The sequence below is a fragment of the Haemorhous mexicanus genome, chromosome 10 (assembly GCF_027477595.1).
Source record: "Haemorhous mexicanus isolate bHaeMex1 chromosome 10, bHaeMex1.pri, whole genome shotgun sequence".
Lineage (NCBI taxonomy): Eukaryota > Metazoa > Chordata > Aves > Passeriformes > Fringillidae > Haemorhous > Haemorhous mexicanus.
Genome location: NC_082350.1, coordinates 14,934,518 through 14,951,826, shown reverse-complemented (window position 1 = coordinate 14,951,826; position 17,309 = coordinate 14,934,518). Strand labels below are relative to the sequence as shown.

General features: G+C 55.0%; 1 protein-coding gene across 1 annotated transcript in view; it reads left to right on the top strand.

Moving 5' to 3' along the window:
* LOC132331999 (IgGFc-binding protein-like) overlaps positions 1-17,309 on the top strand; it is a 57,473-nt gene that overhangs the window by 18,000 nt on the left and 22,164 nt on the right. Inside the window, exons 19-47 of the mRNA XM_059855990.1 lie at positions 14-70; positions 259-408; positions 1,005-1,218; positions 1,907-1,999; positions 2,652-3,011; positions 3,224-3,246; positions 3,473-3,714; positions 3,811-4,094; positions 4,206-4,483; positions 4,787-5,385; positions 5,747-6,311; positions 6,467-6,666; positions 6,770-7,150; positions 7,506-7,792; positions 8,233-8,504; positions 9,072-9,221; positions 9,818-10,031; positions 10,705-10,797; positions 11,449-11,808; positions 12,021-12,043; positions 12,270-12,511; positions 12,608-12,891; positions 13,003-13,280; positions 13,584-14,182; positions 14,544-15,108; positions 15,264-15,463; positions 15,567-15,947; positions 16,309-16,595; positions 17,036-17,307. Coding sequence (XP_059711973.1) covers positions 14-70; positions 259-408; positions 1,005-1,218; positions 1,907-1,999; positions 2,652-3,011; positions 3,224-3,246; positions 3,473-3,714; positions 3,811-4,094; positions 4,206-4,483; positions 4,787-5,385; positions 5,747-6,311; positions 6,467-6,666; positions 6,770-7,150; positions 7,506-7,792; positions 8,233-8,504; positions 9,072-9,221; positions 9,818-10,031; positions 10,705-10,797; positions 11,449-11,808; positions 12,021-12,043; positions 12,270-12,511; positions 12,608-12,891; positions 13,003-13,280; positions 13,584-14,182; positions 14,544-15,108; positions 15,264-15,463; positions 15,567-15,947; positions 16,309-16,595; positions 17,036-17,307 — 7,953 coding nt within the window. The remainder of the gene's footprint in view (positions 1-13; positions 71-258; positions 409-1,004; positions 1,219-1,906; positions 2,000-2,651; positions 3,012-3,223; positions 3,247-3,472; positions 3,715-3,810; positions 4,095-4,205; positions 4,484-4,786; positions 5,386-5,746; positions 6,312-6,466; positions 6,667-6,769; positions 7,151-7,505; positions 7,793-8,232; positions 8,505-9,071; positions 9,222-9,817; positions 10,032-10,704; positions 10,798-11,448; positions 11,809-12,020; positions 12,044-12,269; positions 12,512-12,607; positions 12,892-13,002; positions 13,281-13,583; positions 14,183-14,543; positions 15,109-15,263; positions 15,464-15,566; positions 15,948-16,308; positions 16,596-17,035; positions 17,308-17,309) is intronic.

Sequence of the window (17,309 nt, the reverse complement as noted above, 5' to 3'; positions counted from 1 at the left end):
CCCCCCTTTCCAGGCACTACAACGCCGCCACCACATACAACAACATCACCGTTGCCTGGGACAAGCACAGGTACTGTTGTCTCCCATCTGAGGTTTTCAGTGGCTGTGCTAAGCTCTTCCCCCTTGGCTGGCCACCCTTGCCTGTCCACGGGCATGCCCTGGATGTGCATGGATGTACCTGATCCCTGATGTTTATGGGGAAAAGGTGGCCCCACCCTCACTCTAAAACCTCTGCTGTTCTTTCTGCGCCATGTTCAGCTCCACCAACAGACTGCAATTTTGCCTGCACATTTGACGAGGACTTCTGTGGGTGGGTCCAGGCAGATTACAGCAGCATTGACTGGATAAGGAACAAAGGCCCAACGCCCACGCCAAATACTGGCCCATCCTCTGACCACACAACAGGAGGTAGGAACGGCAAAGAGGACACAGGCTGAGGGGTGTTCCCACTAAGATGGCAACAAACTTCTAACAGCAAACGCAGACCACGTCTTTGCTGGCCTTCCTCCAAAGCACTTTGTCCAGTGTCCCTGAGGGCCACAGGATTCCTCTGGGAGGATTTGCAGCCCTGGAAATCAGTTTGTGCTGACCCCAGAGCAGGCAAGGTCCTGCCATGCAGGGGAGAATGCAATGCACAGCTTGATGACCTGTCGGTCTCTTGGGAAGACAAATGAGTCTGTGACTCTGTTACGAGATCCTGGCTTTTCCAGAAGGCAAAGATGAGGGTTCTCCAAATATGCCATGTGAGGACTGTGACAATACTATGGAGGCATTGCCATGTCCCAGTCCAAAGCATGCGTCTGCCATGGCCCTGAGAGCACATTCATAGAGGTGCTCGGTTCTGGGGAGGGTTGTAGCATGTGAAGGAACTGTGTTTGCTCTTCCCTCCTTTTGCCTGCCTGAAACTGCAGCTGGGGGGCTCCCAGGACTGTGCTTGGGCTGTCCCTGGCTGCTATGGGTAGCTCTGATGCATCTGTGACAGTGTGGCTCGTGCTTTGTTTCAGATGGCTACTACATCTTCCTGCGAGGGAGTGCTGATACCCTCCCCGGTTTTGTGGCTATCCTGGTCAGTCCGGAGTGCAGCTGGGAAGGAACGCTCTGCTTCCGCTTCTGGTACCACATGTACGGAACTGCTCAAACAATGGCCCTGCGGGTGTACGTGCAGAAGGGTGATGAGCAAATGATGGTCTGGAAAGAAGTCGGGAACCATGGAGACAGGTGGCACTTGGGAGAGGTCACAGTGAACACCACAGGAAACATGCAGGTAAGGCCACAGGCTCTCACTGTCACCTCAGAGGAACCGTGCTTTCTAATGGCTCTTCACACATGGAGCTGGAGCTAATGCTGGAACCATTCCTTCCCTTAGATTCTGCTGGAGGGAGAATGGGGTGAAGATATGCGGAGCAACATAGCGTTGGATGATTTCTCCATTGTAAAGGGATCCTGTGCAGGTACAAGGCTTGGCTTTGGGAGCAGCAGCTTGAGACACGTCACTGACTGACGCAGCGGGCTGTGCTAGAGGCACAGCTGTGCTAGAGGCACAGCTGTGCTAGAGGCAGGAGCACAGGTTGTCTTTGGGCACTGATGCACCTTCTGCCCAAGTCTACTCTCCTCTGGGAGGTTGGAGCACTGGCAATGCCTGCAGTCACTCTTTTAGTTCACGTGTTACAAGGCCCACGGACAAGACATTTGTCACAGGTACAGAAGTGCCTTATCTGTTGGTGTCACGCAGCTAAGCTGGCAGCAGAGCCATGGAGTGGGACAGCTCTGCCTGAGATGACACTCTTCAATTCCTGTTCTGACTATGCCTGGTCATGGTGTTGGGTACTTCAGAAGGGTGAGGGAACCAGCTGCCTGCTACGAAACTCCCTTGTTGGTGCACATCTCTAACTCTCTCTTCTGCTAGGTCCATCAACACCAACACCCACGGTCCCCTCGCCAAGTACCACAACACAGCCTGTACTCACCTCCTCACCCGCAAGCCCCACACCCAGCTCAGGTACTGCCATGTTTCATCTCTGTCTCCTACTGCTCCTTAAAAGTGTTCATTTTGGTTTCCTCCATGTCCATCACCACAGGGCATGTCTGTCTCTTCCTTCATTCTGTCTGTTCTGGTGGAAGAGTTTTGGATGTGGCGTCACTGTTCTGTCTCTGTCCTGGGCATCCTGAGCCTTTCTGGTCAAGCTTTTTGGCTGTTTTTGATGAGTGGACGAGGTGCCTGCAACAAAACTCCCCTGTTGGTGCACAGGTCTTCTAACTCTCCCTCGTGCTAGGTCCTTTGACACCAACACCCATGAGAGCTGTGCCAGGTAGCACAATGCAGCCTGTACTTACAACCTCACCAACCAGACCTATACCACCTCAAGTACTGCCACCTCCCATCCTCTTCTGGTTCTGGTTGTTGAAACGTTTCATTTTGCTTCCTCCAAGGCCCATGACATGGCATGGATGGTCTGTACCAAAGGAGGCTGTGCCTCCTCCTATCTCCCAGCTCTGCTGCTGGTGGTAGCATTTTTGCAGAAATATAACAGTGCCATCCCTGCCCTGGATCTCTCGGGTCAGTGTGTCTGCTTTTGGAGGAAGGCTGGATTAGCTGCTTACAACAAACACCAACGTTGACACTTGCTACTTCTTCCTCTGTCTCTCCATAGGTCCACTTCCTACTACATCCCCTACTCCGCTCCCAAACATTACAACACCATCAACACCAAGACCAACAACTACACCTGGAACGACCTCAGGTCCACTTCCTACTACACCCTCTACTCCGCTGCCAAACGTTACAACACCATCAACACCAAGACCAACAACTACACCTGGAACGACCTCAGGTCCACTTCCTACTACAACCCCTACTCCGCTGCCAAACATTACAACACCATCAACACCAAGACCAACAACTACACCAGGAACGACCTCAGGTCCACTTCCTACTACACCCCCTACTCCGCTGCCAAACGTTACAACACCATCAACACCAAGACCAACAACTACACCTGGAACGACCTCAGGTCCACTTCCTACTACACCCTCTACTCCGCTGCCAAACATTACAACACCATCAACACCAAGACCAACAACTAAACCTGGAACGACCTCAGGTACTGCTATTATTCATAGAGTTTTGAGTCCTCTCCAAAATCCATACTGGGAACATGGTGCATTTGCACTTAAGGGCTCTTATTTGATTTATGTCAGTCTCTCTCCATAATTATACATGCAGTGAATGCACTTCCCTTTCTACAGGTTTGTGTGGGACAGCTGTGCTTCCAGCAATAGGATGTTTGAGTAGCTTTGAACAGTATGTGTGGAAAAATTAATAATATCATGATATAGATCTATAATACCTCTGCTTGTCCATAAAGGCAATAGACCAGTCATGCAATAGATACGGTTTGAGCAAAGTGAGCAGGGGAGAAGAGGCAGTAGGAGGTGCTCAACTGAAAGTTTCCTCTGGTCTTTCCACTGTCAGGCACCTGTGTGGTGGAAGGTGACCCTCACTACCACACATTTGACAATCAGTTACACAATTTCATGGGCACCTGCACCTACACCCTCTCCAAGCTGTGTGAGAGCAACAGCTCCCTGCCCTACTTCAACGTGGAAGCAGCCAACGAGCACAGGGGAGGCAACACCCGTGTGTCCTATGTCCGATACGTGGATGTCGATGTGGCTGACCAGCGGATAAGGCTGGGACAGGGCGGAGTGGTGACGGTGAGCCTGAGGGGGAGATGCTGTGGGGCTGTGTGAGCAGAGAGAACTGTACCAAAATGGACTGCTCCAATCCTGTCTGGCTTCCTGCCCTTCCAGGTCAATGGAGTGGAAGAGATCCTGCCTTGCAGCCCATCTGCGGGCGTGCAGGTCTTGTCCAGTGGGTTCTACACCATGGTCATGACAGACTTTGGCTTGAGAGTCAAGTTTGATGGGAACCATCGGGTGGAGGTGACACTTCCAAGCACCTTTGGGCAGAAGGTTTGTGGCATGTGTGGCAACTACAACGGGATAGCAGCAGATGACTTCCAGAACCCAGAAGGGACAATGGAGCCAGACTCCACCAGTCTGGGTAACAGTTGGGAAGTGTCCAACAACAGCAGGTGGGTATGGCCCCCAGTAGCCCTGGGGACACATTGGGCAAGGGCAGGAGGAGGGGGCACCAGGAGAAGTCCACAAATGACCCAGGAGTCCTTCTGCCTGTCTTTCCGCAGCTGCTCAGCAGGACCTCTGCCCACCCCAGCCTGCAGTGAGACCGACAAGCAACTCATCAGCAGCAGCCACTTCTGTGGCCTCCTCACCGACACCAGCGGCCCGTTTCAGGTGTGCCACGCTGTGCTGAGCCCCAGCAGCTACTTTGACACCTGCAGCTATGACCTGTGTGAGCTGGGGCTGGACCATGAGACCCTGTGCAAGAGCTTGCAGTCCTATGCAGATGCCTGCCAGTCACTCGGTGTCCAGATACCTGTGTGGAGGAACTCAACCTTCTGCCGTAAGTCCGGACATGGTACCTGGGGCCAGTAGCCTAAGGAAAAGACAGGACAGGATTGGAAGAATGAGCTGGGAAATAAGAACTCTTCTCCCTATGGGCTGTAGGGATATACAGGTAGATATCACTATTAGAGGCATCACTTGTGTTGCCCCTGATTCATTTTAAACAGGTAGGGCTGAGAATATATGTAGGGCCAAAGAGACTGTAAAGAAAATAGAGGTGGCTTCTTTTTCAAAGGGGGATGTTCAGCAGAAAGGTGTATTTTGTTCCCCAAGTAATTTTTTGGGTCATCTCTCTTGGCAGCAATCACTTGTCCAGCCAACAGTCACTATGAGCCCTGTGCTGCAGCCTGCCCTGCCACCTGTGTTGACCCAATGGCTCCTGTTACCTGCAGCCTGCCATGCGTGGAGGGCTGCGTGTGTGACAGCGGGTACCTGCTCTACAACGACCGCTGCGTGCCCAGCCAGCAGTGCGGGTGCTGGCACAATGGGCAGCACTACCCCGTGGGCTCTGAGTTCTGGACGGACAATACCTGCTCCTCCAAGTGCACCTGTCCTGCACAGGGAAGCAAAGTGCAGTGCTTCAATGCCTCCTGCCCTGCGGGCCAGTACTGCGGGGTGCAGAACGGGCAACCTGTGTGCCTTGAACACTCCTACGGCATCTGCCACGTCCATGGGGACCCCCACTACCAAACCTTTGACAAGGTGACGCACAACTTCATGGGCAACTGCACCTACACCCTGGCCAAAGTGTGCTCCAACACCACCTCCCTGCCCTACTTCAACGTGGAGGCCAAGAACGAGCACCGTGGCAACCCTCACGTGTCCTACGTGCGCGAAGTCGTGGTTGAGGTGTATGGACAGCGCATTGTCATCCTCAAGCAGCAGAAGAGCCACGTGCTGGTAGGCAGTGGGGCTGGAATGAGCGTGGTGCAGCTGCAAGGCAGGGATGGCTGCTGCTGCTGGCAGGGCCTGGCACATACCAGTAGTCCCAGGAATGGGTGGGTTCCTCTGAAGGCACTGGGTCGCTTTGTTTTCCCTTCTGGGAGGGGCTGGAGGAGGAGGAGTCAAATGGGGAATGTGGGCTATGTTGGGCACAGTGCAGAAGCCAGCACGCAGCTCTGTGAGCTCCAGGGGTGTTGGGGTTTGGGGATATCCCAGGCAGATGTTTGCCATGCCTGGGCTGGCAGCTGCTTTCCATGGGCAGGAGCAGCCAGGGAGGCCGGGAACAGGCCCGGGGCTCACTGTGGTGTGTGTGCCATAGGTGAACAACGTGCGCCAGACGTTGCCGGTGAGCGCAGCAGGAGGGGCCATCACGGTGAGCAAGAGCGGTCGCTACATCGTCCTGGAGACAGACTTCAGCCTCAGAGTGTCCTACGACACTGACCACTCGGTGGAGGTGAAGGTGCCCACCACCTACTTCAACCTGACCTGTGGCATGTGTGGCAACTTCAACAACCGCAGAGACGACGAATACATGATGCCCAACGGGCAGCAAGCCACAGACTCCAATGCTCTGGGAGAGAGCTGGCAGGTGCCAGACAGTGACCCCTCCTGCGGTGTCCCCGAGCCCTCCCCACCCTGCAGTGCAGAAGAGGAGAAGCTCTACCAGTCCGACCAGTTCTGTGGCATCCTGACCACCAGGCCCAGCTCTTTTGAGAGCTGCCACGGTGTGATCAACCCCCAAGACTACTTTGACACCTGCTTGTATGACTTGTGTGCCCTGAATGGTGGCCAGGAGTTCCTGTGTGCTGCTCTGGAGGCCTATGCTGATGCATGCCAGGCAGCTGGTGTGACTCTTCTTCCCTGGAGGAATGCTACCTTCTGCCGTGAGTACCTGCCTTGCCCTTGCCAGAAAGGGAAATAATGGGCCACAGCCTCGGCTCCGAACCTCTGGCCAATGTGTGTCTTAGATCTTTCCCTTCCCTCCAGGCTGTCCATGGTTGAAATCTTGTTTGTCCTAATTTTCCCCTTCCCATTGCAGCCCTGCAGTGCCCACCCAACAGCTACTATGACCCCTGCATGACGGGCTGTCCTGCTACCTGTGTTGACCAACACGCCCCACAGAACTGCTCCAAGCCTTGCATGGAGGGCTGTGCATGTAGCTCTGGCTTCCTCCTGAGCGGAGACACCTGTGTGCCCGAGGCCAACTGCGGCTGCCACTTTGAGGGCAACTACTATACTGTGAGTGAAAACCCCACCCTGCTTTGCAGACCCCTGCCAGGCCACTCCTCTGCCTGTACTTTCCTGCCTCACACACTGAGGTTTGGTGTTTCTCTGCCTGCAGGAAGGGGAATCCTACGTGACTGAGAACTGCACTCGCCAGTGCCGGTGCGAAGCCAAAGGCCAGATGGTTTGCTCTGCCCTGTCCTGTGGCGAGGACGAGGTCTGCAAGATCCAGGATGGCCAGAGGGGCTGTTACCCAGCCAGCATGGCCGTCTGCCACATCTACGGTGACCCACATTACAGCACCTTTGATGGGAAGCTCCACCACTTCCAGGGCTCCTGCAACTACACAGTGGTGACGGGCTGTGACAACTCCTCCGTTGGCTTCAGTGTCACCACCCGCAACAAACATCGCGGCAGCCAGAGCTGGACAGCTCTGAACTCTGTGGCACTGTCCCTCGAAGGCCTCCACATTGCACTGCGCGAGCACAAGGCGGTCTACGTAAGCCTCTCATTTTGGTACCTGGGAACAACAGACACACCGGACACTCTTAAAATAGCCCACTGTCCCCAGGGAGAGCTTGCTGCTCCCCGAGCCTGCTGCGTGCACACAGAGCAGCATGGGAGAGCTCTGAGTGGGGCCACATATGGCTGCTCATGCAGGCACAGCTTCTTGGTTGCTTTCCTGAGCTTTCAGTGTGCCATTGGGACAGTTGCTGCTGCCCTCGTAGGTCTGGGCAGGGTTTCTCATGGCAGCAGTGCTTCTGGCTCACTGGCATTACCCTGGTGAGGAACAGTGACTTCTCTGTGGAGGGCACCTCTTAATGCTTCTGTCTCCCTCTGTTCACCTTCTCCAGATCAACGGTGCCCTGGTCTCCCTGCCTGCTTCTCCTGCCCCTGGCGTCACCATTTCCCTGAGCGGCTCCTACGTGCGGGTTTCTACCAAGCTGGGCCTGCAGCTGCAGTTCAATGGGGACCATGAGCTCCTAGTGAAGGTGTCTGAGAAGTACAAGGGCACACTCTGTGGGCTGTGTGGGACGTACACGGGGAGCCAGCAGGATGACTTCATGCGACCCGATGGGGTGGTTGTACCCGACTTCAACGACTTTGGAACCAGCTGGATGGTGCCGGATGATGAGTGGCCGTGAGTCCTTGTTCCACCATGCAGATGAAGGACCGAAGGGAGCGTGGGAGAGGGGAGCTTTGAGGGACATCAGGAGGGAGGGTTGGTGATGGCAAGCATGGGGCAAGGCAGAAGAGGCAGCTTCCTGACCCCTGGGAGAGCGGGCTGAGCCTGGGCAGGATGCTTTTCCTAAGCTGCTTGGATCACAGCTGCCTCAGTCGTTTGTTTCTGTCCACCTGAAACCAGGGAGAGCAATGGTGCCTGTGGGCACCACTGTTGTTCCACCCTTTCAAGTGACACCCTTTCATGTTCCCCCCTTTCAAGTGACAGCCATGGCTGCCTGTCTTAGTGAGAGATCTGGAATGCAAAAGCTGAGGTTATGGCTGGGGAGGAGCTCAGGAAACGCAGTGCCGGCTGCCAGCAAGCTGCAGGGAACTCAGGGCTGTTTGTCTGCTTTGTAGGTGTGACCCAGCCATCAGCCCACCGGCATCCTGCTCCCCTGCTGAAGAGGAGGCAGCTAACCAGCAGTGTTCAATCCTCACACACCTCGGTGGCCCATTCCAGCCGTGCCATGCAGTTCTGCCACCCAAGACGTACTTTGAGAGCTGTGTCTATGACCAGTGTGCCACGGGTGGCAGCACGGAGCAGCTCTGCAATGACCTGGGGGCCTATGCTGCAGCCTGTGCTGAGGCGGGCGTTGATCTGGGAGACTGGAGTGCTGGCACTGTCTGTGGTAAGCCTTCTGTTGACCACCTTTGATTTCCTTGAATCTCAGAGTCAAAGAATGGGGCAGTTCTGGGGGCAGTCCATGGGGCAGAGATTTCCCCATGCATCACATAACTAGGCACTCTGGTGGGCCAGCCCTTGCATGAGGAGACTCCTCTGGACAGGTGGAATCCCTGTCCTGCCCTTTGTTTGCAATGGTGTGGGGGGTGTTATGGGAATTGTGCAACATCCCCATTTGGGATCAAGTCTCCGTTATCAAACATACCTCCTCCACTTCTGTTTCACACTGTTTCATTCACCTGCTCCTGCAACCTTGCCCCCCTTTCCAGGCACTACAACGCCGCCTCCACATACAACAACATCACCGTTGCCTGGGACAAGCACAGGTACTGTTGTCTCCCATCTGAGGTTTTCAGTGGCTGTGCTAAGCTCTTCCCCCTTGGCTGGCCACCCTTGCCTGTCCACGGGCATGCCCTGGATGTGCATGGATGTACCTGATCCCTGATGTTTATGGGGAAAAGGTGGCCCCACCCTCACTCTAAAACCTCTGCTGTTCTTTCTGCGCCATGTTCAGCTCCACCAACAGACTGCAATTTTGCCTGCACATTTGACGAGGACTTCTGTGGGTGGGTCCAGGCAGATTACAGCAGCATTGACTGGATAAGGAACAAAGGCCCAACGCCCACGCCAAATACTGGCCCATCCTCTGACCACACAACAGGAGGTAGGAACGGCAAAGAGGACACAGGCTGAGGGGTGTTCCCACTAAGATGGCAACAAACTTCTAACAGCAAACGCAGACCACGTCTTTGCTGGCCTTCCTCCAAAGCACTTTGTCCAGTGTCCCTGAGGGCCACAGGATTCCTCTGGGAGGATTTGCAGCCCTGGAAATCAGTTTGTGCTGACCCCAGAGCAGGCAAGGTCCTGCCATGCAGGGGAGAATGCAATGCACAGCTTGATGACCTGTCGGTCTCTTGGGAAGACAAATGAGTCTGTGACTCTGTTACGAGATCCTGGCTTTTCCAGAAGGCAAAGATGAGGGTTCTCCAAATATGCCATGTGAGGACTGTGACAATACTATGGAGGCATTGCCATGTCCCAGTCCAAAGCATGCGTCTGCCATGGCCCTGAGAGCACATTCATAGAGGTGCTCGGTTCTGGGGAGGGTTGTAGCATGTGAAGGAACTGTGTTTGCTCTCCCCTCCTTTTGCCTGCCTGAAACTGCAGCTGGGGGGCTCCCAGGACTGTGCTTGGGCTGTCCCTGGCTGCTATGGGTAGCTCTGATGCATCTGTGACAGTGTGGCTCGTGCTTTGTTTCAGATGGCTACTACATCTTCCTGCGAGGGAGTGCTGATACCCTCCCCGGTTTTGTGGCTATCCTGGTCAGTCCGGAGTGCAGCTGGGAAGGAACGCTCTGCTTCCGCTTCTGGTACCACATGTACGGAACTGCTCAAACAATGGCCCTGCGGGTGTACGTGCAGAAGGGTGATGAGCAAGTGATGGTCTGGAAAGAAGTCGGGAACCATGGAGACAGGTGGCACTTGGGAGAGGTCACAGTGAATACCACAGGAAACATGCAGGTAAGGCCACAGGCTCTCACTGTCACCTCAGAGGAACCGTGCTTTCTAATGGCTCTTCACACATGGAGCTGGAGCTAATGCTGGAACCATTCCTTCCCTTAGATTCTGCTGGAGGGAGAATGGGGTGAAGATGTGCGGAGCAACATAGCGTTGGATGATTTCTCCATTGTAAAGGGATCCTGTGCAGGTACAAGGCTTGGCTTTGGGAGCAGCAGCTTGAGACACGTCACTGACTGAGGCAGCAGGCTGTGCTAGAGGCACAGCTGTGCTAGAGGCAGGAGCACAGGTTGTCTTTGGGTACTGATGCACCTTGTGCCCAAGTCTACCCTCCTCTGGGAGGTTGGAGCACTGGCAATGCCTGCAGTCACTCTTTTAGTTCACGTGTTACAAGGCCCACGGACAAGACATTGGCCACAGGTACAGAAGTGCCTTATCTGTTGGTGTCATCCAGCTAAGCTGGCAGCAGAGCCATGGAGTGGGACAGCTCTGCCTGAGATGACACTCTTCAATTCCTGTCCTGACTATGCCTGGTCATGGTGTTGGGTACTTCAGAAGGGTGAGGGAACCAGCTGTCTGCTACGAAAATCTCCCTTGTTGGTGCACATCTCTAACTCTCTCTTCTGCTAGGTCCATCAACACCAACACCCACGGTCCCCTCGCCAAGTACCACAACACAGCCTGTACTCACCTCCTCACCCGCAAGCCCCACACCCAGCTCAGGTACTGCCATGTTTCATCTCTGTCTCCTACTGCTCCTTAAAAGTGTTCATTTTGTTTCCTCCATGTCCATCACCATAGGGCATGTCTGTCTCTTCCTTCATTCTGTCTATTCTGGTGGAAGAATTTTGGATCTGGCGTCACTGTTCTGTCTCTGTTCTGGGTATCCTGAGCCTTTCTGGTCAAGCTTTTTGGCTGTTTTTGATGAGTGGACGAGGTGCCTGCAACAAAACTCCCCTGTTGGTGCACAGGTCTTCTAACTCTCCCTCGTGCTAGGTCCTTTGACACCAACACCCATGAGAGCTGTGCCAGGTAGCACAATGCAGCCTGTACTCACAACCTCACCAACCAGACCTATACCACCTCAAGTACTGCCACCTCCCATCCTCTTCTGGTTCTGGTTGTTGAAACGTTTCATTTTGCTTCCTCCAAGGCCCATGACATGGCATGGAGGGTCTGTACCAAAGGAGGCTGTGCCTCCTCCTATCTCCCAGCTCTGCTGCTGGTGGTAGCATTTTTGCAGAGATATAACAGTGCCATCCCTGCCCTGGATCTCTCGGGTCAGTGTGTCTGCTTTTGGAGGAAGGCTGGATTAGCTGCTTACAACAAACACCAACGTTGACACTTGCTGCTTCTTCCTCTGTCTCTCCATAGGTCCACTTCCTACTACACCCCCTACTCCGCTGCCAAACATTACAACACCATCAACACCAAGACCAACAACTACACCTGGAACAACCTCAGTTCCACTTCCTACTACACCCTCTACTCCGCTGCCAAACGTTACAACACCATCAACACCAAGACCAACAACTACACCTGGAACGACCTCAGGTCCACTTCCTACTACAACCCCTACTCCGCTGCCAAACATTACAACACCATCAACACCAAGACCAACAACTACACCTGGAACGACCTCAGGTCCACTTCCTACTACACCCCCTACTCCGCTGCCAAACATTACAACACCATCAACACCAAGACCAACAACTACACCTGGAACGACCTCAGGTCCACTTCCTACTACACCCTCTACTCCGCTGCCAAACATTACAACACCATCAACACCAAGACCAACAACTAAACCTGGAACGACCTCAGGTACTGCTATTATTCATAGAGTTTTGGGTCCTCTCCAAAATCCATACTGGGAACATGGTGCATTTGCACTTAAGGGCTCTTATTTGATTTATGTCAGTCTCTCTCCATAATTATACATGCAGTGAATGCACTTCCCTTTCTACAGGTTTGTGTGGGACAGCTGTGCTTCCAGCAATAGGATGTTTGAGTAGCTTTGAACAGTATGTGTGGAAAAATTAATAATATCGTGATATAGATCTATAATACCTCTGCTTGTCCATAAAAGCAATAGACCAGTCATGCAATAGATACGGTTTGAGCTAAGTGAGCAGGGGAGAAGAGGCAGTAGGAGGTGCTCAACTGAAAGTTTCCTCTGGTCTTTCCACTGTCAGGCACCTGTGTGGTGGAAGGTGACCCTCACTACCACACATTTGACAATCAGTTACACAATTTCATGGGCACCTGCACCTACACCCTCTCCAAGCTGTGTGAGAGCAACAGCTCCCTGCCCTACTTCAATGTGGAAGCGGCCAACGAGCACAGGGGAGGCAACACCCGTGTGTCCTATGTCCGATACGTGGATGTCGATGTGGCTGACCAGCGGATAAGGCTGGGACAGGGCGGAGTGGTGACGGTGAGCCTGAGGGGGAGATGCTGTGGGGCTGTGTGAGCAGAGAGAACTGTACCAAAATGGACTGCTCCAATCCTGTCTGGCTTCCTGCCCTTCCAGGTCAATGGAGTGGAAGAGATCCTGCCTTGCAGCCCATCTGCGGGCGTGCAGGTCTTGTCCAGTGGGTTCTACACCATGGTCATGACAGACTTTGGCTTGAGAGTCAAGTTTGATGGGAACCATCGGGTGGAGGTGACACTTCCAAGCACCTTTGGGCAGAAGGTTTGTGGCATGTGTGGCAACTACAACGGGATAGCAGCAGATGACTTCCAGAACCCAGAAGGGACAATGGAGCCAGACTCCACCAGCCTGGGCAACAGTTGGGAAGTGTCCAACAACAGCAGGTGGGTATGGCCCCCAGTAGCCCTGGGGACACATTGGGCAAGGGCAGGAGGAGGGGGCACCAGGAGAAGTCCACAAATGACCCAGGAGTCCTTCTGCCTGTCTTTCCGCAGCTGCTCAGCAGGACCTCTGCCCACCCCAGCCTGCAGTGAGACCGACAAGCAACTCATCAGCAGCAGCCACTTCTGTGGCCTCCTCACCGACACCAGCGGCCCGTTTCAGGTGTGCCACGCTGTGCTGAGCCCCAGCAGCTACTTTGACACCTGCAGCTATGACCTGTGTGAGCTGGGGCTGGACCATGAGACCCTGTGCAAGAGCTTGCAGTCCTATGCAGATGCCTGCCAGTCACTCGGTGTCCAGATACCTGTGTGGAGGAACTCAACCTTCTGCCGTAAGTCCGGACATGGTACCTGGGGCCAGTAGCCTAAGGAAAAGACAGGACAGGATTGGAAGAATGAGCTGGGAAATAAGAACTCTTCTCCCTATGGGCTGTAGGGATATACAGGTCGATATCAGGATTATAGGCATCACCTGTGTTGCCCCTGATTCATTTTAAACAGGTAGGGCTGAGAATATATGTAGGGCCAAAGAGACTGTAAAGAAAATAGAGGTGGCTTCTTTTTCAAAGGGGGATGTTCAGCACAAAGGTGTATTTTGTTCCCCAAGTAATTTGTTGGGTCATCTCTCTCGGCAGCAATCACTTGTCCAGCCAACAGTCACTATGAGCCCTGTGCTGCAGCCTGCCCTGCCACCTGCGTTGACCCAACAGCTCCTGACAACTGCAGCCTGCCGTGCGTGGAGGGCTGTGTGTGTGACAGCGGGTACCTGCTCTACAACGACCGCTGCGTGCCCAGCCAGCAGTGCGGGTGCTGGCACAACGGGCAGCACTACCCCGTGGGCTCTGAGTTCTGGACGGACAACACCTGCTCCTCCAAGTGCACCTGTCCTGCACAGGGAAGCAAAGTGCAGTGCTTCAATGCCTCCTGCCCTGCGGGCCAGTACTGCGGGGTGCAGAACGGGCAACCTGTGTGCCTTGAACACTCCTACGGCATCTGCCACGTCCATGGGGACCCCCACTACCAAACCTTTGACAAGGTGACGCACAACTTCATGGGCAACTGCACCTACACCCTGGCCAAAGTGTGCTCCAACACCACCTCCCTGCCCTACTTCAACGTGGAGGCCAAGAACGAGCACCGTGGCAACCCCCACGTGTCCTACGTGCGCGAAGTCGTGGTTGAGGTGTATGGACAGCGCATTGTCATCCTCAAGCAGCAGAAGAGCCACGTGCTGGTAGGCAGTGGGGCTGGAATGAGCGTGGTGCAGCTGCAAGGCAGGGATGGCTGCTGCTGCTGGCAGGGCCTGGCACGTACCAGTAGTCCCAGGAATGGGTGGGTTCCTCTGAAGGCACTGGGTCGCTTTGTTTTCCCTTCTGGGAGGGGCTGGAGGAGGAGGAGTCAAATGGGGAGCATGGGCTATGTTGGGCACAGTGCAGAAGCCAGCACGCAGCTCTGTGAGCTCCAGGGGTGTTGGGGTTTGGGGATATCCCAGGCAGATGTTTGCCATGCCTGGGCTGGCAGCTGCTTTCCATGGGCAGGAGCAGCCAGGGAGGCCGGGAACAGGCCCGGGGCTCACTGTGGTGTGTGTGCCATAGGTGAACAACGTGCGCCAGACGTTGCCGGTGAGCGCAGCAGGAGGGGCCATCACGGTGAGCAAGAGCGGTCGCTACATCGTCCTGGAGACAGACTTCAGCCTCAGAGTGTCCTACGACACTGACCACTCGGTGGAGGTGAAGGTGCCCACCACCTACTTCAACCTGACCTGTGGCATGTGTGGCAACTTCAACAACCGCAGAGATGACGAATACATGATGCCCAACGGGCAGCAAGCCACAGACTCCAATGCTCTGGGAGAGAGCTGGCAGGTGCCAGACAGTGACCCCTCCTGCGGTGTCCCCGAGCCCTCCCCACCCTGCAGTGCAGAAGAGGAGAAGCTCTACCAGTCCGACCAGTTCTGTGGCATCCTGACCACCAGGCCCAGCTCTTTTGAGAGCTGCCACGGTGTGATCAACCCCCAAGACTACTTTGACACCTGCTTGTATGACTTGTGTGCCCTGAATGGTGGCCAGGAGTTCCTGTGTGCTGCTCTGGAGGCCTATGCTGATGCATGCCAGGCAGCTGGTGTGACTCTTCTTCCCTGGAGGAATGCTACCTTCTGCCGTGAGTACCTGCCTTGCCCTTGCCAGAAAGGGAAATAATGGGCCACAGCCTCGGCTCCGAACCTCTGGCCAATGTGTGTCTTAGATCTTTCCCTTCCCTCCAGGCTGTCCATGGTTGAAGTCTTGTTTGTCCTAATTTTCCCCTTCCCATTGCAGCCCTGCAGTGCCCACCCAACAGCTACTATGACCCCTGCATGACGGGCTGTCCTGCTACCTGTGTTGACCAACACGCCCCACAGAACTGCTCCAAGCCTTGCATGGAGGGCTGTGCATGTAGCTCTGGCTTCCTCCTGAGCGGAGACACCTGTGTGCCCGAGGCCAACTGCGGCTGCCACTTTGAGGGCAACTACTATACTGTGAGTGAAAACCCCACCCTGCTTTGCAGACCCCTGCCAGGCCACTCCTCTGCCTGTACTTTCCTGCCTCACACACTGAGGTTTGGTGTTTCTCTGCCTGCAGGAAGGGGAATCCTACGTGACTGAGAACTGCACTCGCCAGTGCCGGTGCGAAGCCAAAGGCCAGATGGTTTGCTCTGCCCTGTCCTGTGGCGAGGACGAGGTCTGCAAGATCCAGGATGGCCAGAGGGGCTGTTACCCAGCCAGCACGGCCGTCTGCCACATCTACGGTGACCCACATTACAGCACCTTTGATGGGAAGCTCCACCACTTCCAGGGCTCCTGCAACTACACAGTGGTGACGGGCTGTGACAACTCCTCCGTTGGCTTCAGTGTCACCACCCGCAACAAACATCGCGGCAGCCAGAGCTGGACAGCTCTGAACTCTGTGGCACTGTCCCTCGAAGGCCTCCACATTGCACTGCGCGAGCACAAGGCGGTCTACGTAAGCCTCTCATTTTGGTACCTGGGAACAACAGACACACCGGACACTCTTAAAATAGCCCACTGTCCCCAGGGAGAGCTTGCTGTTCCCCGAGCCTGCTGCGTGCTCGCAGAGCAGCATGGGAGAGCTCTGAGTGGGGCCACATATGGCTGCTCATGCAGGCACAGCTTCTTGGTTGCTTTCCTGAGCTTTCAGTGTGCCATTGGGACAGTTGCTGCTGCCCTCGTAGGTCTGGACAGGGTTTCTCATGGCAGCAGTGCTTCTGGCTCACTGGCACTGGCACTACCCTGGTGAGGAACAGTGACTTCTCTGTGGAGGGCACCTCTTAATGCTTCTGTCTCCCTCTGTTCCCCTTCTCCAGATCAACGGTGCCCTGGTCTCCCTGCCTGCTTCTCCTGCCCCTGGCGTCACCATTTCCCTGAGCGGCTCCTACGTGCGGGTTTCTACCAAGCTGGGCCTGCAGCTGCAGTTCAATGGGGACCATGAGCTCCTAGTGAAGGTGTCTGAGAAGTACAAGGGCAAACTCTGTGGGCTGTGTGGGACGTACACTGGGAGCCAGCAGGATGACTTCATGCGACCCGATGGGGTGGTTGTACCCGACTTCAACGACTTTGGAACCAGCTGGATGGTGCCGGATGATGAGTGGCCGTGAGTCCTTGTTCCACCATGCAGATGAAGGACCGAAGGGAGCGTGGGAGAGGGGAGCTTTGAGGGACATCAGGAGGGAGGGTTGGTGATGGCAAGCATGGGGCAAGGCAGAAGAGGCAGCTTCCTGACCCCTGGGAGAGCGGGCTGAGCCTGGGCAGGATGCTTTTCCTAAGCTGCTTGGATCACAGCTGCCTCAGTCGTTTGTTTCTGTCCACCTGAAACCAGGGAGAGCAATGGTGCCTGTGGGCACCACTGTTGTTCCACCCTTTCAAGTGACACCCTTTCATGTTCCCCCCTTTCAAGTGACAGCCATGGCTGCCTGTCTTAGTGAGAGATCTGGAATGCAAAAGCTGAGGTTATGGCTGGGGAGGAGCTCAGGAAACGCAGTGCCGGCTGCCAGCAAGCTGCAGAGAACTCAGAGCTGTTTGTCTGCTTTGTAGGTGTGACCCAGCCATCAGCCCACCGGCATCCTGCTCCCCTGCTGAAGAGGAGGCAGCTAACCAGCAGTGTTCAATCCTCACACACCTCGGTGGCCCATTCCAGCCATGCCATGCAGTTCTGCCACCCAAGACGTACTTTGAGAGCTGTGTCTATGACCTGTGTGCCACGGGTGGCAGCACGGAGCAGCTCTGCAATGACCTGGGGGCCTATGCTGCAGCCTGTGCTGAGGCGGGCGTTGATCTGGGAGACTGGAGTGCTGGCACTGTCTGTGGT